Source organism: Colletotrichum fioriniae (genome assembly GCF_027942845.1).
Source record: "Colletotrichum fioriniae strain IMI 355084 chromosome Unknown scaffold_13, whole genome shotgun sequence".
Classification (NCBI taxonomy): domain Eukaryota; kingdom Fungi; phylum Ascomycota; class Sordariomycetes; order Glomerellales; family Glomerellaceae; genus Colletotrichum; species Colletotrichum fioriniae.
Window position 1 is genome coordinate 1,416,306 of NW_027076849.1, and position 23,653 is coordinate 1,439,958.

A 23,653-nucleotide genomic window follows, 5' to 3' on the forward strand; every position below is an offset into this window, starting at 1 on the left:
CTTTCCATCGTCGATTCGTAGCAGCGAAAGACCTGTTGCATTCGTAGAGAAGCTCTTCTCAAGGTAAGCTCGCCGAAACACACCCCGCTGTCCCGGCCTGGTCTCGATGCCGTTTTGCCATCCCCAGCGTCAGCGTCACCCCTCACTTCTCTTTCAATTGGAACTCGGTATTTCGCATTTCAAGCGTCAGCCTCGTCGGTGATTGAGATTCATCATCTTTGCACCTTCTGCTTTGGAGGTCCAATTCTGCGAAATTGGCGACAAGGCTCCCCTCCCCCCGCTCTACTACCCCTCCACGAACCGCAGCCTCACCGCCCACCCAGACAACTTTTCCAAACAATATCTAACAAATCTTGACAGAATTACGACCGTTACGCCCTAGATACCCACATCCTCCATCACAATGTCTTCCCCGGAGACCTTCGAGTTCCAGGCTGAGATCTCTCAGCTCCTGTCGCTCATCATTAACACTGTCTACTCAAACAAGGAGATCTTCCTGCGTGAGCTTGTTTCCAACGCCTCCGATGCCTTGGACAAGATCCGCTATGAGTCTCTGTCCGACCCCAGCAAGCTCGACTCGGGCAAGGACCTGAGAATCGACATCATCCCCGACAAGGAGAACAAGACCCTCACCATCCGTGATACCGGTATTGGTTTCACCAAGGCTGTTAGTACTCCATGGTCCCAACACTTCCCAATCAATTGCAATGATCAGTAGCTGACCTTCTCAGGACCTCGTCAACAACCTGGGTACCATTGCCCGATCCGGAACCAAGCAGTTCATGGAGGCTCTGACCGCCGGTGCCGATATTTCCATGATTGGTCAGTTCGGTGTTGGTTTCTACTCTGCCTACCTTGTCGCCGACAAGGTCACCGTCGTCTCCAAGCACAACGACGACGAGCAGTACGTCTGGGAGTCCTCCGCTGGTGGCACCTTCTCCATCACCCCCGACACCGAGGGTGAGGCCCTTGGCCGCGGCACCAAGATCATCCTTCACCTGAAGGACGAGCAGACCGACTACCTCAACGAGGCCAAGGTCAAGGAGGTCATCAAGAAGCACTCTGAGTTCATCTCCTACCCCATCTACCTCCACGTCACCAAGGAGACCGAGAAGGAGGTCCCCGATGAGGAGGCCACCGAGACTACCGAGGAGGGTGACGACAAGAAGCCCAAGATCGAGGAGGTCGATGATGATGAGGAGGAGAAGAAGCCCAAGACCAAGAAGGTCAAGGAGACTTCCATTGAGGAGGAGGAGCTCAACAAGCAGAAGCCCATCTGGACTCGCAACCCCCAGGACATCTCCCAGGAGGAGTACGCCTCCTTCTACAAGTCCCTTTCCAACGACTGGGAGGACCACCTTGCCGTCAAGCACTTCTCTGTTGAGGGTCAGCTCGAGTTCCGTGCCATCCTCTTCGTTCCCAAGCGTGCTCCCTTTGACCTGTTCGAGACCAAGAAGACCAAGAACAACATCAAGCTCTACGTCCGCCGTGTCTTCATCACCGACGATGCCACCGACCTCATCCCCGAGTGGCTCGGCTTCGTCAAGGGTGTTGTCGACTCTGAGGACCTTCCCCTCAACCTGTCTCGTGAGACCCTTCAGCAGAACAAGATCATGAAGGTCATCAAGAAGAACATCGTCAAGAAGGCTCTTGAGCTCTTCCAGGAGATCGCCGAGGACAAGGAGCAGTTCGACAAGTTCTACTCTGCCTTCTCCAAGAACCTCAAGCTCGGAATTCACGAGGACTCCCAGAACCGCAACATCCTCGCCAAGCTCCTCCGTTTCAACTCCACCAAGTCTGGCGATGAGCTCACCTCCCTCTCCGACTACGTCACTCGTATGCCCGAGGTTCAGAAGAACATCTACTACATCACTGGCGAGTCCATCAAGGCTGTCACCAAGTCTCCCTTCCTGGACTCCCTCAAGGAGAAGAACTTCGAGGTTCTCTTCCTTGTTGACCCCATTGATGAGTACGCCATGACTCAGCTCAAGGAGTTCGAGGGCAAGAAGCTTGTCGACATCACCAAGGACTTCGAGCTCGAGGAGACGGAGGAGGAGAAGGCTGCCCGTGAGGCCGAGGAGAAGGAGTACGAGGGTCTCGCTAAGAGCCTGAAGAACGTTCTCGGTGACAAGGTCGAGAAGGTTGTCGTCTCCCAGATGCTCACTGGTGCCCCTTGCGCCATCCGTACTGGCCAGTTCGGTTGGTCCGCCAACATGGAGCGTATCATGAAGGCCCAGGCCCTCCGTGACACCTCCATGTCCTCGTACATGTCTTCCAAGAAGACCTTCGAGATCTCCCCCAAGAGCACCATCATCAAGGAGCTCAAGAAGAAGGTCGAGACCGACGGCGAGAACGACCGCACCGTCAAGTCTATCGTCCAGCTTCTCTTCGAGACCTCTCTCCTGGTCTCTGGCTTCACCATTGATGAGCCCGCCAGCTTCGCCGAGCGCATCCACAAGCTTGTCCAGCTCGGCCTGAACATTGACGAGGAGGAGGAGACTGTCGAGGCTCCTGCCGCTGACACGTCCGCTGTCGAGACTGGTGACAGCGCCATGGAGGAGGTTGACTAAAGGATCTTTGGGATGAAAAACACGGGATACCAGAGAAAAAGTTCATCGGAGTTGGACGGTTTTCGGTTTTAATTGCGGCTTCGGAAGTTTTCCATAATTGCCTCCCCATATTAGATGTATGGGTGTATTCTAGTTAGCCCGTCATGATCATGAGACAGATGAGGTAGACGCTCAGAATTGGAACGTTAAGACAAATAACCTTCTTTGTATGATGATGTGATGTATTATGCCTTGCTCTTGTAGTCTATTGTTTTATCACCATCATCAGAGTCAAGTCGCCCTTGGGACGAACTTCCTGTGAAATGATGGCTGTGGCCTCGAAACCTGCCCTCCATGGATGTGATGAACGTGATGACAACTTGATTCCTCATGAACTCTGTGCCATCGTTCTTGACAGCAAATATCGTGCACCCTGCAGAACGACTAGCTCATGGCAAAACACGGCTGCCCGAACAAGAGGCAGAAAGCCTCTTAACAAGCTAGACTTCTCCTGCCCGAGCAGCCGAATTCTGTGGCATGCCATCGTCGTGTACGTGCCGCACGGTTTCCAGGCCACGGCCTTCTCGTCGTCGCTTCGGATCTGGTTCGCTCGCTCACGCTCGCTCGCGCGATATGGTTGGACATGTTGGGGGGAAATTCAGAGAGCCCCTTTGGCTCAGTGGTAGAGCGTCGCACTCGTACTTGATCGACATGCGAAGGTCCACGGTTCAATCCCGTGAGGGGGCATCTTTTTTGGATCTAGAGTTGTAATCATCTCCTTTTCCAGAATTTTTGGGCTTGCATTTGTTTGTTTTGGACTTGTATGTAAACAAAAGGCTTACGAGGCTCGGCTGAACTAGATGAGTCTGCCTGTTTGGCGCCTGTCCGCTTCTTAACCATTTCCCCCTTGACACGACTAGGAGACGTGCAATTCTATGTCCGTACGGCAAAAGCCCTCCAAGTGCTCCTTCCGCGATACACGGCAACTGTTCAAATCGGATTGATCTTCCATGGGCAGTTCTCGGGAGTCGGTTATGATACTTTGTAAAGTCACCTAGTATGCACCGGCTTAAATGTGCGAGGTTAAGTAGCTCAATTTCTAGATCGAAACTCGCTAGAACAGTATCTCCCTCACCCCCCCTAATCACCACTCTCTCAACTCTCGCATCCCCTTCTCAATTCCATACCACCCCGCTTACTCTCTAACCCGGCATCTCCTTACTTGCTCATTAGGGCTCACTGGCCGCAGCCATAGGCACCGCAAGCACTATTCGCGTTTCCAGAACAACCAGACAGGCAGGTAGCAGACTTTCTGCCAGCCCAAGCACACTGGGTAATGCAGAGATTGGTCTGGACGTTGATGCATTGGTACCAGCCGGTATAGGGGCAGGCTCGAGCCTCGAGGTTGTTGCTGCTGGTCGCCACGTTGTTGGTGGTTGCCACGTTGCTGGCGGTGTCTGCTTCGGCTACTGGAGCGGCCATGGAGAAAGGCAGGCTTATGGCGGCCGCGAGGAGCTTGAGACAAAGCCAATGTTAGCGTGAAGAATTTCCAAATGCCGACAGCTCGCTGTCGAGACTCAATTGAGGAGAGGATTTGGTCTTACGAAGCTCTGGAAGTGCATCTTGACTCGGAGTACGGGAGAGCTTGGGTGGCGAGTGGAGGCTGGAGATTGGCGACGGGGGCTGGATATATAGAAAACAAAGAGCGGAGCTATTGCTTTGTAAAAGGTTTCGGTGGTGAGATGGCTTTCTGGCGGTGGCTGCTGCTATATCATGAAGCCAGAACAAGACGTGATTTTATCGACCTCTTATATTTCCACTCAGAATCATGTTGTCCTACTCTGTCCTTAGATATCGTGTCTGCCTGTCCTTCTGTGCCCATAACCTTAAAGGATGAGGCTATGTCATCCCACTTAGGCCGAGTGCTGATGATGTCTGGGTCAATGGCAAGCGAGTAGGTGTATTCCAGGCGTTGAAGCATTGACGAAGTTGGAAGAGAAAGTCGAGGCGCATAGCAGTGGATCAAGCTTTTGTTCCTCTCAGACTTGGAAAGTCCATCGCAGGAAGTTCAAGTTGTGGATCTGCTGCAGGCCGAGACTCTCGGCGTCAGCTTGTCTTGGGTTCATTACCTTTTTAAATGGTTACTGAATTACACTCTCACGTCAGCTGTAATTTCGCCTCGCCTATAATTTGACTAACATTTAAGGTTACCCACTGTCATGTTATTGCGATCGGATTTAGTTCGTCAAGGTGGACTAACTCTATATAGTATGTTCGAATCCAATGAGGCCTTCAGAGCAGCGAGACGAGGATGGTTCGAGCCCCCCAAAAGACTCAGTCCAGTCTATCTCGTCGATGCTAACCTAGTCGGACTATTAGTTCTGTTGCTCAGACCAGGGGATTCAGTTATAGACCTCGCAAATATGCGCACACATTCTTGGAGCTATATCCCGAAAGCCATCGTCGTCCATGGTGCTTGACTTGGAACCAACGAAAAGACGGTTGCGTTCCTCCAGCCAGGTGAAATACAGTGTTTGGCCAATTACCAACCCAGCTACCCTGCCAGGTGTTGTTATCAGCACACCGAAGGATCCTCCAGTCTGTCTGTGATAGAAGTCTGAGATTGCTCCATACTGCTGCTCATGGTACAGTCCTCTTCAACAACTGACTCGACATCCCTCGCCCCGGATCTTCAATCGCCCTCCTTGTAGACGACTACCATCCCACTTCTGCCCATCAACAAACAGCACCTCACAATACGGAATCTCAAGCGATCCCTCAGTCCCATCAGGCGTCAGAATCTCCGCCTCCAGCACCCCTTCTGTCCCCTGCCCATCATCATTACTCCCACCACCCTCAACCACAACAACAGCCCCATACTCACCTCCCTTCCCATCCCTCCATCCCGTCTCCGCCCTCCTCAGATCCCCCATCTGCGGCTCGAACCGCCACCTTCCCCACCCAACAACCTCAAGCCCGACAACCTTGAAGCTAAGAGCCTGCGTCGGCCCCGTAGACCAGCTGTGCGAGAGCGAGGTATACGCCGCGTCGTAGTTATACCCCCGCTGCGAGCGGTAATACAACGACCCGTTGGCGCTCATCCCCTCCACGAGCGTGGTGCCCGTCATGAGCGGGGAGTCGAGCATGTAGCCCCACGTGCGGCGCATCAGCCGCAGCCCGCGACGGGGTTTCCGCGCGGCGAAATGCGCGAGGACTTCGATGGAGGAGATAAAAGGGGAGATTGTGTCCGGTAGCTCGGGCGTGACGGGCCCGATGGCGTTCCAGTTGCGAAGTAGTGCCGCGGAGAGGGAGGAGGCTTGGGCGGGGGTCGTGGTGAGGTTGTATTGCAAGGCCAGCGCGTTGCCGTCTTGCGGGAAGAGGAGCGCTCCCGCCACGGTCTCGTTGTCGCGGTATTGTGAGGCGGAAGCGTCCCATAACACATCGTTATACGCCGTCTTGAGTCTGACTGCCGCAGCCGCCCACGTCGCTGCCTGCTCTCCGCGGCCGTCGGAGGCCGTCGCCGTGTCGGCGGCTAGGCTTGCGATGGAGGAGAGGGCGTGGTAGTTCAGCGCGTTGAGAGCGCTGTTGTAACCCCCGCCGCCGAGGCGCGCCCAGTCGTTTGTCTCGACTTGTTTCGCGAGGCCTATGCCGTTGCTGGCGTCGAGGGCGCGGAGGATGTAATCTACACCCGTTGTGATGTTCCCCCACCGGCCAGTAAGCCAAGCTTCGTCGCGGGTGAAGATTGCGTAGTTGAAGCAAGCAATCAAGGTCCAAGCATGATACGTATCACTCTTTGCGCCCCTTCTCCAGGACCCAGTTGTCGGGCCCGCGAAAGGTAATTGCCCCGTCGAGGCATTCTGGTAAAGGAACATGGTCTCCAGAGCAAAGAACACCGATTCCAACCCGGTGTCACCGAGACCTAGGTACGCCGTCGTGCCCGCGATACCCAAGTCGCCCGGCCAGACCGCGCGGTCTCGCTTCGCGCCGTCGAGGAGCATGGGGCCTTCGACGCCGAGGGTCGCGTTGTAGGCCCAGCCTGGTTTTACTTGAGGTAACCAGCGGGACGTGTTAGGTGGCGCGATGTTGGTTTGGGCTGTGAAGACGCCGGCGTACCAGATGCGTGTCAGGAGGTTGTCGTCGGGTGTGTGGAAGTGGCCTGTCCAGAGGGAAGGGTTTGGTTGGGAGGGGGAATAGGCTAGGTGGCAGATGATTGAGGTGATAGTGACGGGGCGGAAGGCGTGGAGGGTTAGGTATTTGAAGCCGCCGCGGAAGCGTTCTTTGGGCATGGTGTAAGCGTAGGGGTTTGCTGAGGAGGAAGCGGGAATTGTGACGTTGAGAGCCTTGTCGTAGTCCTGGGTTGGTGTTGCGCCCGTGTCGTCTGAGATCTCACGGACGAAGAAGGGAGATTCAGCGAAGGCGAGTGAGAAGTGCGGCTCTGATGAATTGCTAGATGATGGTGATCTGTCACTGGACTCGGCCATAATGGAGAGCAGACCGCCGACGTAGCCAAAGTCGAGGGAGATTTGGCCTCCTGGCTGGAGGGTGAGGACGAAGCTCCCGTCATCGGCGGAGGTCGTCACGTTCGCGGGCCCGGAGACGGCGTGGATCCGTTGAGGGAGGAGGGTCCGGGTGGACGGGCTGTTGATGTAAGCTTCCCATGGCCGAGCTGGATTCGGGTCCGTAGTGCTGGCCGTTGAGACAAGTAGGGCGAGTGAGGAGAAAAGGAGGAGCGCAAAATGGAGGAGGCGTGTCATTATTGGGGCCATCTTGAGCAGAGGACGGCGAGGTCGCAGGGAGGTGGGTGTTCCATTGTGATGTCGTGCCTGACGGCGGCTCTTTGTGGTTTTCTTATTTCAACAACATGACGGAGCGAGTGAGTGTTTCTTGGCATGCGATCCCGTTCTGGTAGGTCAGGCTTGTGTAAGTCGGCGATGTGGAAGAATTTCCCCGCGTACTCGTGTTAGCGAGATTGACGGGGGTGAATGTCGGGGTAAATCTGAAGCGAGGCGGCGAGCGTTTGCCCGGGATGCGGAGGCGGGGTTGGCGAGAGAGACGATCGCAACTCCAGATCACTGCCAGGGGTTACGTATTCCCTGTCGATATTCTGTGTTGTACGTTTGACTTGGGTCCTGATCCCAAGGTCTGGAGGCAATAAAACATGTAGAGCCTTTCTCGTGCTAAGTGAGTCAATCGTACGTCTACACCGTTATTAGCCCTACTTTGGGGATTGAGTGTTTTTGGCAAGAGGCTATGATGGTTTCCGAGGTGCGAAGACAAGGCAGTGGATATTTCATCTGTCGATTGCGAAAGTGACCGCAATATCCAAGAGGGACCTGTCTATGACAGCTGCTTTCCGGATCAAAGAAGTGAAATTTATCTTGAAGCTCCTGCGTTGACCCCAAGCTTCGACGCTGTTCTCATGGAGACGCCTCAAGTGAGTCTGTCTCGGCCTCTGAACCAGAAGCTGTTAGTCGATGGCACCTAGTTTGCACCCATTGCCATATGAGCCAAGGTCTATACGCGCGGAAAAGTTCCTCATAGCTGTCGCGTTTCTGATACGTCCTCCTTGCCATCGGCATAGTCGACGTCCTCCTCGTATCCATTGAGAGCCTGGCCTTTGACGCGAGGTAGATAGCTATAAATGTGATCTCTCACAGCATCGTTAATTCTCAGAGCAACTATTTTATGCTTTCCGGACCATTCAGCTGCCCTGATCCATCGACTTCCTTTGATAACGGGCAGGTAATGCGTTTACTCGGCCAGATCTAACACCTCAGTCCTCGTATATCAGCTGAAAGAACATCTATATAAACAGCCGCAAACTTGCATCTATGCTATAATCTTCCGGCAGGGTCAATGAGGTATTGAATGCCATTGTCATGAAACTTGGCCGCAGTCACAGTGACTACACGGCATGGGCAGTGCGACTCATCCTCAGGTGATTCGTTATACCATGGCATCAACCCATATTTTATGCGTCCGTCTTCTTCCCTCGCGCTTTATCGATCGGCAAGGGTCTATATCCCGCAGAATACTCGAAATCCCACGTTAAGAAGAGAGAGCCAGAACTGCTGAGAATTTAGGCCTCAAGGGGATGATGAGGTGATGTATGACCCATGAAGTCGAACGCTCGGATAGTATCGGCGCGAAGCCCACACTCATTTCTGGTCTATTAGAGACCAGGGAGTAGAACACCTCTAATAAAACAAGAGCAACAGAGCTAATGTACGACACTGTGTGCTGTCCTCTCGTCCTCTTACTCTGGTCTCTAAGTACCGTGTATTGAATAGTGTTTGAGATCACTTAGACAAGCCTACTTGGTCCATACCATTCATCAAGATATGCTACTAATGTGGAAGGTACATGATCAGCATCCGTCATATGAAACGCCCTAGTGATGCCGCTCCCTATATAGAGCACCGGGTATCGTGATATTAAAGCTAAAACCTGGCAACCGTGGTAACAACCATGGTAGTACCGCGGGAATGCTAGGAAACCGCACAAGGGTAAAAGTGCCAGACAAAGGAACGAATAACCCCTTGAGACCAACCGCATTGTCTTTTTATTGCAAAGTCAACTTTCGCATAATAAGAATCACTCATCTTCCGTCTTGAACACGATCCCCCATGAATACGTGAACGAGGACAAACGAGGCAAAGAGATAGATCACGTTCTTTCAGCTACCGTCCTTCGGGTGTGTGAACACCCGCCTCGCGAGCTAAAGATGTTACCCTCGTTGATGTAGAAATGAAGAAAAGCGAATAGAAGGGCAAAAAGAACGAGCCGATGCCTCCTCGAATAAGAATTCCATTCCGATAGACGATGCGAGGAATGCGTCAATTCATATAGATTACAAATGGCGTCTGATGATGGGTAAGGCATCAAGTGCGAACTCGATCTTGCAGAGCTTACTTTGCTGCTCAGGGCGAATGGTTCTCACATGAGAAGAAACGCCGTCAAACGATGTCATCTACGATGGTCTCACACTAAACGCCAGAAGATCAAGAGAAAGGAACGCAGAGACCCAAGTTCATAAGAACAACCCCTACAGATGTCTCGAACAACCTGCCACAACTCACATTGTCCACAAAGATGAAGTGGCTCACTTAAAGCCAAGCACTTCCAACATTCCGGCGCCGTCGTAAGCCCTAAGGCAAACCAAACATCGACATCCGTCAATGCGACAACCCAAATGAACGGACAAGCTACGCATAAGCCAGGTAGCCGGCGCCTTCAAAACCCGCCGCTAGACAAATCGACGGCCTCATCATGGTCTCTCACTAATGTCAACAAAGTCAAAATCTTCCGTCGTCCGTGCCCTGCGAGGGATCTAGCACCGGTAAGCCATCGACGTAAGAACTCAAGAAAGACTGCTGTTGTGCCGCGTCCTGCGCAGCTTAATCCACCTAAAAAGCGTTGCGGTCGAAGAACTTGAAAAAAGGGGTAAATCGATAAGACCGAAAGACGAGAGACGAATGACGAGGTGATATGCTCCAGAGAATCCAACAAAACAAACTGTAGCCAGTCTAGTCCTTCGTCAGCTCTTCTCAATCAAGCCACGCCGCAGAGCTGCAGGGCTCGGAATCCTCTCATGGCGCGGGAGACTCCCCATTATTCGACCATATCGAACACCGTTTCCAACCAACGATGTGAGATTTCTGCAAAACTATTCGCTTCACAGCTGCCAAACACTTACAGCTCCACTTGCAGCTGTCAGTTTGACTTCAGCCGAACTCTTTTCTGAGACGAAAAGGGCTTTCTCACCCAACAGGCGTGTGCCGAGTTGGTGGTTTTGGTGACGTTGGTTCCCGAGCAAGCTCTGTTCGCCGTGGGGCCTCCAGGTCTGGAGCCTGTGCGCAGAAGGGTAAGGTAAGGCTCTCGACATGACAGGCTGCTTCGCTGTAGAAAGTTCTGTCAAGGCTATTGGGGGAAAACCGGTTCATCAAGTAGTCGAGCTGCCAACGCATCAAGCTCTGAGCCAGCTGATTGTTAGTTAGCTAGCCCGCCCCATGTCTCAGCACAGCCCAGCCTTCCCGCGAGACCCCAAAACGGCCTCTTGGACTTTTAGTACGAAGCCCGGCCGCTTTCCAACGACGGGGTGTGTGGTCTTCTGGCTTTCAGCCATCGCGCTAATCCCGCGTCTATGGGAAATGCGCCAGGCGCCACTTGCGGATGACGGGTGCGGGCGGAAGGGCAATTTCTTCGCTTTGGCTCCTTCGTCTGTGCGGCGGCCACCCGTCCAACGACGACAGATTCGGATGATGCCAAAGTACTCCGTAAATGTGAAAACTCTGGACCTCCCGTCCTCCAACAACCGCCGTGATGGATGTGAAGGAGTGTGAAAGCTGTGGGCGCTCGCACCTAGCCTTCATCACGTTACTCACTAGACTCGAAGTGCAGTCTGCGCACCCCTGCTGTCTCATCGGACCCAAGCCAATGGAAATGCCGAAACCCCTGCCTACTTGAACAGGCCCCTGGTCGCGGGATCTTTGGCGGCTACGATTGGAGAGGGAACAGGGGCCACAGGTGGGCTCGTCGTTGGTCCCAGTCCTGGAAGCGAGACAAGACCCCAAGTGATTTCATCATTGCTCGGGCTCGCTCCTGGAGACCGTTGACTTGTGACTTGATATCCGTGTCGATATGGCGAGTCTGTTTTTGTCGGAACGTTGAATATCCAGATGCTGCGTTGTCTTCGGAGTCAGCGAGGCGATCCTGGCTTCACCGCCGCAAGTACCAGTGACACGGCGATGGATGTAGACTCGCGACCGAGCAAAACCCAGAGATCTGCGATTCCCCAAGACCGGGAACAAGCCACAGAAGCAAACGGGTGCAAGGGTATCTGTGAGTGGCACAGACTCATACATAGAGTGCAACCAAATCCGGCTCCGTTAGCACTGAGCCACCCGAGACCCGCTTCGCCGAACTTGAGTGCCACGTCACCAGCCTCACGACCCAGTGATGGCATGGGGTCCGGATGAGGCGTGTGGCGGAGTGCAGGTTTTGCAAGTCTTGCATGCTCGTTTGCTCGCTGGTTGCCTCACCACAGTACCTTTCAGCGCCACCGAAGACGCCGTTGCGGAATTGCTTCTGCACCTCTGGCAGGGCCGCCGTCTCGCTTCGGCAGCAACTTGGCCTTGACCTTGCGGTATACGACGCAGCCGCAATCGCAACCCATTAATCAGGCCTTGGTTCAGTCCATTTTAGACGCGGCCAGCGCATAATAGTCGCCACAGTCGAGCTGCAGGTTTCAGCTACTCTGGTATGGCCGCCTTGTCTCCATTTGCGCTTGTCGTTACTTGGCATGTTGCCTGGGGGTATCATGGCTCCTTGAGCTGCAAGTACCGTGATCCCAGTCGGCCAGTTTTGGTAGAGGTCCTTCTGTGCCCGCGTTCCATTTGGCTGGCCGATTGTATCGCCCAGATACCGCGCCAGTTGGTTATCGGTTGAGGGGTCGATCTAGCCTCTAGGCCAAGAGGGAGAAGGCCATGTTGCTATTCTCGTCGTATCCTGCATGCCGCAAATCATGCAGCCTATGTTGGTCAGAAGCCTGTTGCTGGCCAAGCGATGTGCGGATTCTGATGGTGAGCTCGTCGAGTATCACTTTCTGGCGTTTCTTTTGGACAGAATGATTGTTTATGCTGCCCATCATCTGCGCCGTGCTCGTCAATGTGTGCATTGGGAGCTGTCATTTTCTTTGCAAGCGTATGCTCCGAGACATTGGCAGTCCGTTGCGGGGGAAACGTTCGGGGCCAGCCTAAAAGTCAGGATGAGATATCATCTCTGACTAAGACCCATGACGCCAGTATCATCTCCTTTCAGCATAATCATCTTGAAAGAGAAATTTGGTCGTGGAGTCAAAGCAGACGATTGGTGATGGACCGTTTCCGGGAGATGCGGGTAAGGAGAGACATGCATGAGGGGGAAATGGACCTTCAGGGACCAAACTTTGGTGGTGGGAGATTGTGTTGGATTGGCCAGATGATTGGCCCAAAATGACCTTTAAAAGGCCAATGAACGACGGGGAGAGGGATCGCGCCCCTTCCTGCCCAGAAGTCCATTTCGAATAGAGCCAATCATACAATTGAGAATACACCAGGCCCCAGACCAAGAGAATAGCAACACTCCTCTTCCAATAGTGGTTGGATATTATACGCGGCCGACGGGGGCGATGGTCGTTGCTCGAGCGGATCTGGACTTTGAATGAGACAATGTCAAACTCTAGTTTGCCCTGGAGCAAGGGCCTTGAAGAGAGGTTGGAGCGTTGCACTGTCTGCGAATGGAAGACTTCCAAATGTCTTCCATGACCAGACTGCCATACCGAGCCAGCTCTCACCCCCAAGTCACCCCACGGATAGGCAGGCTGTGAAGCTGACTCTGCGGGCAACGGGCCGTATCAGACGACCCAGTCGTGGGTGAGATTGCAAGGACGGCGGGCCACTCATGAGCGTATCGTTGCCTGTCGTGCCGGAGAATATAACAATTGGGAAAATAGTTCGAATCCGTCGGTCCACTTTGCCCGGATCTTTTGGGACTATCTTGGATAAAGGAGGCTTCAATGGTATGCCGTACCATCCATCTCCTATTAGCTTAGTACGCCGAGGGCCTGGTTTACCAAGTTTGACGACACCCTCAAAGAATCCTAATTCGGCTCGCGAACAGACGAGGAAGCGCGTCTACGTGTTGGTGGCGCTTCCCGGTCGTTGGTTCGACGACGCGTCTTTGAGGCTTTTCGCTGCAGTCATCTATCATGGCCATGTATGGCGTCCAGTAGAAGTTTGCTACTACCTCGCCGCGGGGTCCGGCGTCGATCCTCCTGCGAGTGTCTCGATCGAGTTGCTTTGAGGACTGAGCGTTCCAACCGATGTTTCCCTGTTGGTTTCTCGAGGAGTAGGCCCGGAGAGTCGAGAGCAAATCAATGTGGTGCCGCAAAGCCCGTCAAGCCGGTTCAGTAACATTCTCTGTGATTAGTTGCAGAGTATGTTTGTTGATAGATGATAGATGGTATGGAAAGTCGATAATAGTCTCCCGCTACGCTACGAGTTTGAGCTTGGTCTGTGTCTCCTTCGAGGCTTGTGTCCGCCCGAGCCGTCCACACCATCTCGAGGGTCGAGGGAATTCTAGCCGAAGAAAGCTCATGGTCATCAAGGATGAAGCGCCGAGGCCATATGGAGATGTCGCCAAACAAGCGCCAGGCATTGGAGGAAGGGTGGGGTGTATGTGACAAGCGTAGCGGTAGCGTGGGCGATCAACAGGGAGGGTGGCACAAGAGCGAGACATGCAGAAACCTGTCCTCTCGGACAGCGTGAGAGTGAGACATGCAGTGGATCATTGATGGATGACATGTTGACGACAGTTGACGACGCTGGTGAATCAAGCGGTTCTGGCCTGTCTTGCTCGGTAGCAGGCGGTTGGACGTTGATGGTCTTCAGACACGGTGGAGAGAGATGCAGGGGAAAAGCAGGATAGAACAGAGGCAGGTACTGTGTCGAGAGGCAGATGCGAAGCCACAGCGAGGCCTGGTCGAATATGTGAGGGCTCCCATCCGGCACTTGTCGAGTGGGCAAAGTGGATCGTATTGTTCCATAAAGTTAGAAGTGACCAGGTGTCGGGAGGTCATCGGGGGCCCTAGGGCTGGGATTGAGTGGATGTTGCGAAGCGTTGGTACCGTATGGATATCGCTTTGTACCTAGGTAGGCAGTCTGAGCGTTTTTAGGCTCGAAAGGACAAACAGCATGGGAAGAAAACGTGTTGGAGGAGAGTCAACCTGGTCGAGAAAAAGAAAAAGACATGGATCGAGAGGCGACCGTTAGCCCCGCCTCAATCCACGGGCGGCGGGCCACACTGACCAGTGACACGGACCACTGGGCGATAGAGGTGCACGTTCCAAGCTGAGCCGTCTTGACCCGTAAGTACGTACCGACAGCCGCTGCGCTAGAGCCAGATTGGGGCAGGTGCATCCCAGACCCATTTTTTGAGCCGTCTGTCCGCTCCCACCTACTGTGGTAGAGTCCCAGGTCCTTCCTTCCATAGGTTCCTTCCTGCCTGCTCCAGTGCTCTTTCGTCTTCGGTCGCCATCGATGCTTCCCGTCCAATTCTTTTTCAGTTCCTTCCATTCAGCATTGGGTCACGGGGTGTGTCTTCTTCCATTCCCTCTGCCGCCCGCTCCTTCCAAACCATCAACTCTCAAACGTGAGGTTTCTCTAAGTTATGAAGGAAGGCACTTGAGGTAGGTACGATACGTGAGGTATCCTGTAACATCATTTGGCGCTCTTGCCATTCACGGTCATTGTCCCGTTTTCTCGTCCATTCCGGGTCAAAATCCACCCGCCAGCGCCGTTTCCCATTCGCAACCTGTAAATGTCAACCAAACACAACCAGTCTCTTTTCCTCGCTTCAATTCTCTGTACGCCGCAATTCATTCGACAATGACATACAGCGTCACCCCTGTCTTTCTCCGTCGATAACAGCAAACTTATTACTTTTGCCTTCTTACTCATACGACCAGGTCTGACTTTTCTGCGGTACACACTCCTGTCCGGTCTCGCCCTCTGATCTTTCGCACTCGTTCATGGCGGGGCGGGCCATCCCCCGTGTGCCCTCGGTCGCTGTCGCTGTCGCTTCAAGGGCATTCCCAGCCGCCAGCTTTGGGTGTTTGCCTCCCCGCCATCTCAACTTCTCAACTCAAGCTCGTCCAGTGTCGCCGAGACTCGAGACTTATTCCCGCCCCGAGTCCCGTGCCCTCTAACCCAAACTACACAACACCACACTACCGCCCTCGCCGTCGGTGAGCTCGTGGGGTAAGGTACAGTACCAACTACCAAGTAGCGCATGCCAACTGGCGGTAAGCACAGCCATGCTCGCCTAATTTTGAGTCACACGTTCTGTTTCCGGTTCCTCCCACGACGGCACATCACGATGATATCCCTCTCGGTTTTCACAAAAAAGCGTCAACATCGAATTCGACATGCCGGCAAAAGTCTGTTTCCCCCTTGGAGCCCCCTCTCCCTTCTTTACTTCCCCCCTCCTCAAAAGGCAAAAGGGCCAGCATCCCAGAATCCCAGACGATGCAAAGGACCCCGAATGCGGACAAGGGCACGACAAGGGTTTGCGGCCCAATGACAACGTCGAGTCGCCTTGTCAAGGCTCTTTTCTGTTGCCATAGGACGAGCCGTGTATGCAGAGTCCAGGGCGAAAAAAAAGCTACCCGCATGGCGGCGCAGTTACAGTATGTACGGAGTACGCAGTACCTAGCAGCCAGCTTCGCGCCTCATCTCATGGCCGTTGATGCCAGGCATCCCCCCTCCGAGTCTCCGACGTATTACTATTTTTCTCGTCATATCTGGCCCATCAGATAGTAAAGGGTAATAGGTTGGTAGGCGACCCAGCTGAGGTATCTCATTCTCGTCCATTGCCATTTTTGAGTCTTGACCCCTCCACCTACTCTCCGTACCCTGCACACATCGGCCTCTCATCGTCTTGCGTGCCTTTCTCAGCATTTTACACTCTCGTCTTGGCTCCTAGCCAATGTCTTTAGCCCCTCTTTCGCTCTTCCAGTCTCATCTGTATCCGTATCCTTCTCCAAGGTGTCTTGAAATACTCCCCAGCGGAGCCCGGAGCCCCCCCTATGCATCGCATCTGCACACTCCTCAGGCTGTTTCCACCGCGACAGGAGTTCGCATATTGATGTTCACCTAGCTCCCCCTTTCCGTGTTTTCCAGGCGTGCCGGGGGCTCTTGTAGTTTCTCTTTGCGTTTCCTCCATCTGTCAGGATGAGTCAACATAGCAATTGGCCCAAATTGCTGTATGATCTGCTCCCTCCTGCGCGCGCTCCCCTGTCAATGGCTGCCCAATCCCGAAGCGCCGTGCTCGGCGGTTGCAGCAGCTCACCTGACTTGAGCCCATGATGCGCAAGTCTTGACCGCCGCAAGACCATGGCTTGAGAGGAATCTTAGTGTGGCCTGCGTAGGTATTGCATACCTTGACATGTTGCGAGAGCACAGCCAGCCCGGTATATCAGAGACAAGGGTTCCAGAGCCACACGTAGGCAAAGAAGAATAAGAAGAAGAAGCGACTAGCATCCAACATCTCATCTAGGTATTCGCACAGATACTTGGATGGATGCAGATGCAGCGATGCGAGAGATGGAATACTTTACGTAGTGCGTACACCCACGCCCCGAAAAAGGTACCTTTGCTTGGGTACTTCTATTGGGTTCAACCCAGACCCCCCTCCCCCCCCTTGGTGTGCGTGTGTGCCTCGCATTCCCATCCCGGTACATCGTGCAGAAAGCACTGCTCCTGTCCCCGCCGTCTGCACTCTTGCTGCTAGTCATACCCCTGCTCGCTGGACCCGACCGCCTTTGTCCATTCACGTTGTTCCAGTAGCCTGGAAAGCAACAAGCAAAGTGCAAGATACTTTACCTAGATGAAGGTACTTCGCAAGAGGTACTCCATTGATGTTCTGGGTGAGGTAATGAGTGCCTACCCCGACGTATATACAATCCGATGTTGCCTTCTTTTGGCTTCGACTTGGCTACTTTACCTTATTGCTACGTAGCTGTAGCTTCTCTCTCTCTTTTCTTTTCTTTTCTTATTTTGCCTCATCCCAGTGCTCCTTGTTCCTTGTCAAGCCCTCTTGCCACGCTGCTTCACCTTAGATCTATCTACCCGTCGTCTCCCATCTCCATATTCCTATCCGCCCACCATCATCTTCACTGATCCATCTCCGCATCTCACTCACAACTTATCTCGACGACAACTCCCACCCAGCAAACCGGCGGAAAACGAGTTGACTTGACTGTCTTCCCACGAAACGACAGATCACTTTCAACCTCTCGTGTCACCGTCATTCCTCTGTCACAAGAAAGAGGCTGGCTCACCTCTTCTCAGCGGCGCCAAGGTATTATCTATCTGCCTCTCTGTCTGCATGTCTAGACTCTAGGCGCGGCCTTTTCCCCCACCATCTTCGAGACCCCTCTGAACCCCTCCACCACCACTACAACCATCCCGACCGAATCGGCTCTCCCACGGCAGCCGCGCAACCTCGCACCACCCCACCACCTCACACCCTCACTATCACAACCCGGAATCTAATCCCCTTCTTCCGCGCCAGCCTTCCTTGTAAACAATTTTTTCTCTCTCCTCACTTCTGTTTACGACCGTTCGGAGAGAATCATTATTTCACATCTGCTGTGCCACCCTCAATCATCCATCCTTCCCATATATCACTTCCCTACGGTTCTTGGCCGGGCCTGATCTGAAATCCCAGATCAAGGAGCCCCTCAAGAACCATTATCTATATCTCTGCCCTTCTGTTAGTCAGCCGCGTCTAAACCTAGGATTCGTTCTCTGGCCTGGGGACTTGAATCCTAACCTGTTGCACAGCATTAGTCTTCGGGAAACACGACGTCGGACCAGCGTCCAAATTTGACCGAGGGTGAAGCACCAGGTTACTCTCGCCGCCGCCTCTTTGCCCCTGAGAGCCTCATCGCTGACTTACAGCCAGAATTGTAGACATAATCGTGGCGAAATTATGAGATATTAAGATTGCTGGATTATGGTGGACAGACCCAGAGGTTTCCTCAAACCTGGGATATCATGGCAACCCGACGCACGGCATCAGGCTTGCCAAGCCGCCCAGATGAACAAATACGAGCGAGAAGAGCCGCTGCTGCCGGATACATGGAACAGAGCGAGGATTTGCAGAGCACACCTCGGAGGATTCGCAGAGAAGGAGAAAATATTCGGATCGCCATTCAACAACCGGTGCAGACCAAACCTGCACCGATGCCCTCAATTGCCTCTTCGCGGCGACCATCCATTCCGATGCCTTCTACCCGGCCACCTTTAACTCACCAGACCCAGTCATGGAGTTCAAACAGCACGGCTCCAGAAAGACCTAGCCATGCCCCGACCATGTCTGGCTCCTCGACATCTGGCCAGTCTCGATCGAGTCTTGCCAAGCCGAAACGCAACGTACTGCGGAGAAAGCAGTCGTCTGTCACCCAGAAGACACCTAGCCTGCGCCACGATTCGAATACCGACTCAACTCGAGGAAGTTCATCTTCTTCAGCCCCACGATCCCGGTCTTCTCTGGAACCCGCCCCCTACCACCTCGACCGTGGCATGACCGAGAGCCCAACCGAGATTCGCATCGCAAACGTTATCGATCTGCCCAAGACCCAAGCGCAACCTGTAACGATTTACCCCGAACTTGATCGGTATCGAGAGATCTATGGACGACCCTCCACCTCTTCAGAGGGGTCTAGCGTAGATTTCCTCCACAGGCTGGCCACGCACGATCTTCCACCACCGACTCCCGTCTTCTCCGGCACCAGCAGTCAGTTGAGTGCTTTCAGTGGCAGTCCTTCAACTAGGTTCTCTGAATCAACTAGCCCGGGTCCATACAGCCGTGATACCACTCCCACCTCCATGTCGTCACAATCGCCAGGGCTGGTGGTCCCGATGCGACTTCCTGTGCCCAGGGTGAGGCAAGTCAGCCCGGCAGTGACACGGCCACCGGTCGCCCGGAGAAGAGCCAGCAGCATACCGAATGAGATGGAGGCGTTTAGCGCCGACCCCCAAGGGCTTGCCGCGGTGCGCGAGTCTCTGACATCGTCATCGTCAAACTCTACAGTTCGAGAAGGCGACCGCAAAGACTCCAAAAAGAAGAAGAGGTTGTCGCCCCTACCTCCGAGCCCACCGCCACGGAAGTCGTCCCAGAAGTTCACCAAGGATCAAGACAATGACGAGTCTCCATCCAAAGCCTCGCGGGAGCCGGCTGTGCCAGTCATGACAGCCCCGTCACCCATTCAATCTCCCCCACGACGGACACCGGCCGCTTCACCCAGGGCAACCCCTCCTGCTCGTCCCAGCCGAGACAACACCCCGGACCTGCAATCCCAGTTGTTTGGTCCCTTGCCCATCATCCACAGCAACCTATCCTCATCTTCCTTGTTAGGCGACAGACGTGGGCCGGAGCCGCAGCCGTTGTCGCGATCAACGACTCCCTTATCATACCCAGACAATCCTCAGCAAGCCCCTCGTTTGCCGCTAGGCCGAGAGGCTACACCGGCCCCCGCGGTCAGCAAATGCCGTGGACACGAAAAAGAAGAATGACAGAACCGTCACTCGTACCCCGAGCCCCGGTACATCGACCTTTTCGCGGTTTCCCTTCTTTGGGCGGCGGTCTAAAACAGCACCGGAGGTTCCGCAAGTCGACAAGAAGGATAAACCGGTTCGTAAGGGACCAGCCGCCGGCACTGGGCACGAAGGTTACGGACGCCTGGGTGGTCTCCGAAGACGAAGTGGAAGTTCAACAACCAATTTGGCCCGACCCAGTCTGGGACCTGGTTCGTCTCAAGACAGCCTGAGCAGCAACCAGCCGACCGATCCTTTCCTGCTGGAGCGGATGAACCCTGTCATCATTTCTGGTGGAGGACTTGTCGACAACAGAAATAATAGCGTAGACTTGGTCCGGTCAGAGAGCTACCAGAGCCTTGGATATGCCTCTGAGGTGTCTACAACATCCAGCATTGGGCGAAGCCTAGCCCCATCAGCCATTCCACGAGGTGGTCCTCATCCCTCCCTTAGCCGTCGTCGGCCTTCCGACAGTAGCGATTCCGAGGCGGTTACCATGAAGCCTACCTTGGCGTTCAGGCGATCCGTTCAGCGTTTGCGTTCGTCTCCGGACCAGAGTCCACTGAAGCTCCCTCAGCCTATCAACACCACTGGGGTCACATCGCCATCAATCAACAGCCATGACACAAGCATTCTTACGGATGATTCGCAATTCGAAATGCATAGAGAGGTCATTCGGGGCCGCATTGCTGCAGCCACTGCGGCAACTCCAAAGAAGCTCACCAAGCGTACACGCTCTCCAAGGAAGTGGAATCTCTTCAGCCGATCCCAGAGCCAGCCGAACACTAAGAAGTCAGAGAAGGGTGCTGTGCCAGTAGCTGCAACCGTAAAAGTAGTACAGCACAAGCCCGCTGCTTTCTACACTCTGATGGACGGTTCCGAGCAGGAAGACATTGGTACTCCAGACGTCGAGGAGATTCTTCGCGAGGCTGAAGTCTTTGATCTTCCATCCCCTCCGCCTGTTCTGAAAGAAAGACGAACATCCTCTGCAAGCCAAACCAACAGGAGAGAATCATTGAGCAGGCTTTTGCAGCCAACCAAGTCATCGCAGGCTCGGAGAAACTCGGCGACCGCAAAGTCAACTTCAATCCCAGCAATTCGGTCCATGAAGCCTACCCACACACCTCAGTCTAGTGTTTCGAAGCCAGCTGAACCGCGCCCAAGTCGCCTCCCTCAAGTCGGTCGGATCCCCAAGGTCGTAACCTCTCGGCCAGAACACACCTCATCGAGAAGCTTCTCTCGGCCTTTCAACAGAATCAGCATGCAGATGCCGCCGCAAGCCGCAAGCTTCAACCCGGATTTTGTTGCTTCGGGTGCGACCCCAACCCCGGAGCTTTCCACGCCCGAACTGTCTCGTGGAGAATCTACCGCGACCAGCGACAAGACCAACTCGGACCCTCGTTCTTCTCTCGTTCCCGTCAAGACGCCCGAGATGATCCAAATCAGTAGAGAGTTTCTGGCGTTTTCTCCTCGAAAGAACTCCGAGTGCACCACAAGCACTGATTCCAGCAGTCTCGGCATGTACACCCTTGCAGATGCCATGGCTTACGTGCCCGATCCGAATGCTCCTTTTGTCGAGGACGAGATCTGGGACGAGTACAACGATTTGATTGGCGACGTACCACCATCTGCGACTTCATCAAAGGGAGCCCCGTTTCATCTCGAGACTCACGGCTCGCGAATGTCAAAGAGATCCTTGAAGCCTCTCGAGTCTCCTACCATTGTGCCGTCGGCAAAGACTCTGGAGAAGAACGTCGAGGTCGAAGCGGGGGCTACAACGTCTAGTGTCTATTCCGCCGATATGACCGAACGTCTTAAGGCCGCCTTTGCATTGAAGCCTGAGGGAGAAATCCTTGTGCCCGTTGGCGAGATTCCTGCTAGAGTCATTGACCGCGAGAGCACTGAGCTAGCCCGGAAGGCGACGGCCGCGTCTCAGAGAAGCAGCGGCTCGTCTCGCAAATCAAGACAGTCCGACTGCAGCTGCAAGTCTTCCGAGGATGAGTCGCCGCTCTCTCAAGTCAACCTTCGTGTCGGTTCAATGACGGTCAGCAAATGGTTGTCTTTTGGTCATGTGCTCTTCAGCCCAGCCCGGGATCAGCTTCTGGACGTGGTCGGCTCGCTGAAGCGTCACTCCATTCTCGTCGTCGATGGCCTTGGTAACGATGACTGGTCGTTTTACGCGGCAGAGACATACCCTGCTGCCACCTTTTTCAACTTGTCGCCCCGCGCGCCGTTGCCAGAGGAGCATAAGAACTCGTCAAGCTTCCCACTGAGCCCGCCAAACCACCATCAGATTCAGTACCTCTCTCAGATGGACAAGTTCCCCTTTGGCGCAGAGAGCTTCACCTCGGTGGTCTTCTGCTTCCCTGCAGCCGCGCCCGAGTCTCACTATCGGAACATTGTTTCGGAAGCACGTCGAGTTCTCAAGCCAGGTGGCTACCTGGAGCTCTCGATTCTTGACGTTGATCTCAACAACATGGGCAACCGAGGTAGGCGTACTGTCCGCCGACTGAAAGAACGCATCCATGTGAACAACTCGGAAATCAGCATTGGATCATCCTCTGACCTCATTCTACGCCTCCTCGGCCGCAAAGGCTTTTCTGACGTCAAGAACTGCCGCGTCGGCGTCCCGGTGGCGAGCGTTGTGACTCGATCGGAGAGTGGCAGCAAGAAGCCACCTGTCGCTGGCGCCCGGAAGGCCAAGGAAGTTCGCAGCCTTGCCGAAATGATGAACGAGGATGGTGACTCGGCCGACGAGAACATCACCAAGATGGTGGCCAAGGTGGGCCGGTGGTGGTACAGCCGCTGCTATGAGAGCGCAGCTGGAACCATCAGCAAGAGCATCTGGTCTGATCGTGCTTTGCTTTCCGAGTGCGAGGAGCTACGAACAAGCTTCAAGCTCATGGTTTGCTACGCACGTGTGCCGGATAGGGCGCGAACCGCAAGTATCTGAGTCTTTCAAGTCTCTTCATTCCTTGTTTGCTTGAGCCTGGTTTTCTTACTACCCTCATTTCCTACCACAACGCACATAACCCATTCCAACGTATCTTTATTACAAGGGCATTATTATGGGAGATTCGGAACGGACGAGGAAGCATCACAAGATCCAAGAGGGCGCAAGCCCATGGTCGACTCTACCTCACAGTGGCTGAGTCTTTTACCCCCTTTTACACAACGAAGCAGAGCAGCCGGTGAACACAGCACGGCGTTTGCGAGAGAGCTCATCTAACCCATTCATCCTTGGATGAGTGGGCATGGATAGCCCCTTCATCATCCCTTACTATCATATTTCCTTACCATCTATACGCAAGCCATCACTGGCGAAATATGTAACACATAGTATTGGGTCTTGAAACCCGTGGTCCTGTATTTGTCGACTGGCTGTGCCATGGCGGGAACGTCCCTTTCTCTTCTCTCATCTATCATTTTTACACAAAAGCAAAAGGCGCGATGTTAATATTCTCTTTCTACAACCTCATCAGCGATAGGACACTCTTTGGGAGCGGATTAGCAAGGAAAGCTGGACTGGACTGAATTCGGAACGCAGTATGAGTGCGAATAATGTGATGGCTGGGCCGTTGCGCTTCTCTGTTGGCTTGTCTCTTTCTTTCTCGCTCAATCGGAGCGCTGGGTCTTGGGAAGTGGTATCATGGCAAGGAACGAAATGAGAGAGACAGAGGATGGATGAGAAGTGCGGTGGCTCGAGTCCCAGCGGGGAAGGAAATTGGCAACGAGAGTACGGCATGATGATTCATGTTGGATGTCTGGACTGTCCTTGAAGCGTTTTGCATGGCACGAGATACCCCAATCTTTTGGTAGCGGAAATGAAATGATCTGATTATAATGTTGCGTCTTTTCCTTGTGATCTTTACAGTGTATCATCTCAACAGTTCCAGTGTTGAGATGATGAAGAGTGTCACCTGCCCAGCGCATTTGAGACCGACGGTTCTTGCAGGCCGTGACCCA

General features: G+C 53.9%; 3 protein-coding genes and 1 non-coding gene across 4 annotated transcripts; 3 read left to right on the forward strand and 1 right to left on the reverse strand.

Moving 5' to 3' along the window:
- Positions 1–403: 403 nt before the first annotated feature.
- On the forward strand, positions 404–2,570 carry HSP82 (Hsp90 chaperone hsp82; the record flags this gene model as incomplete). The annotated part of the gene is made up of 2 exons (XM_053196739.2): positions 404–667; positions 732–2,570. 2 exons carry the CDS (start codon positions 404–406, stop codon positions 2,568–2,570), a joined length of 2,103 nt encoding a protein of 700 aa, XP_053045894.2.
- Positions 2,571–3,214: 644 nt separating this feature from the next.
- N0V96_010116 lies at positions 3,215–3,296 on the forward strand. Its single transcript has one exon. It is a non-coding gene; the product is annotated as a tRNA-Thr (tRNA).
- Positions 3,297–5,206: 1,910 nt separating this feature from the next.
- On the reverse strand, positions 5,207–7,315 carry N0V96_010117 (uncharacterized protein; the record flags this gene model as incomplete). Its single annotated transcript, XM_065758852.1, has 1 exon — positions 5,207–7,315. One exon carries the CDS (start codon positions 7,313–7,315, stop codon positions 5,207–5,209), a length of 2,109 nt encoding a protein of 702 aa, XP_065612619.1.
- Positions 7,316–20,183: 12,868 nt separating this feature from the next.
- On the forward strand, positions 20,184–22,640 carry N0V96_010118 (uncharacterized protein; the record flags this gene model as incomplete). Its single annotated transcript, XM_053196737.2, has 1 exon — positions 20,184–22,640. The coding sequence occupies one exon, from the start codon at positions 20,184–20,186 to the stop codon at positions 22,638–22,640; it is 2,457 nt and encodes an 818-aa protein (XP_053045892.2).
- Positions 22,641–23,653: the final 1,013 nt, after the last annotated feature.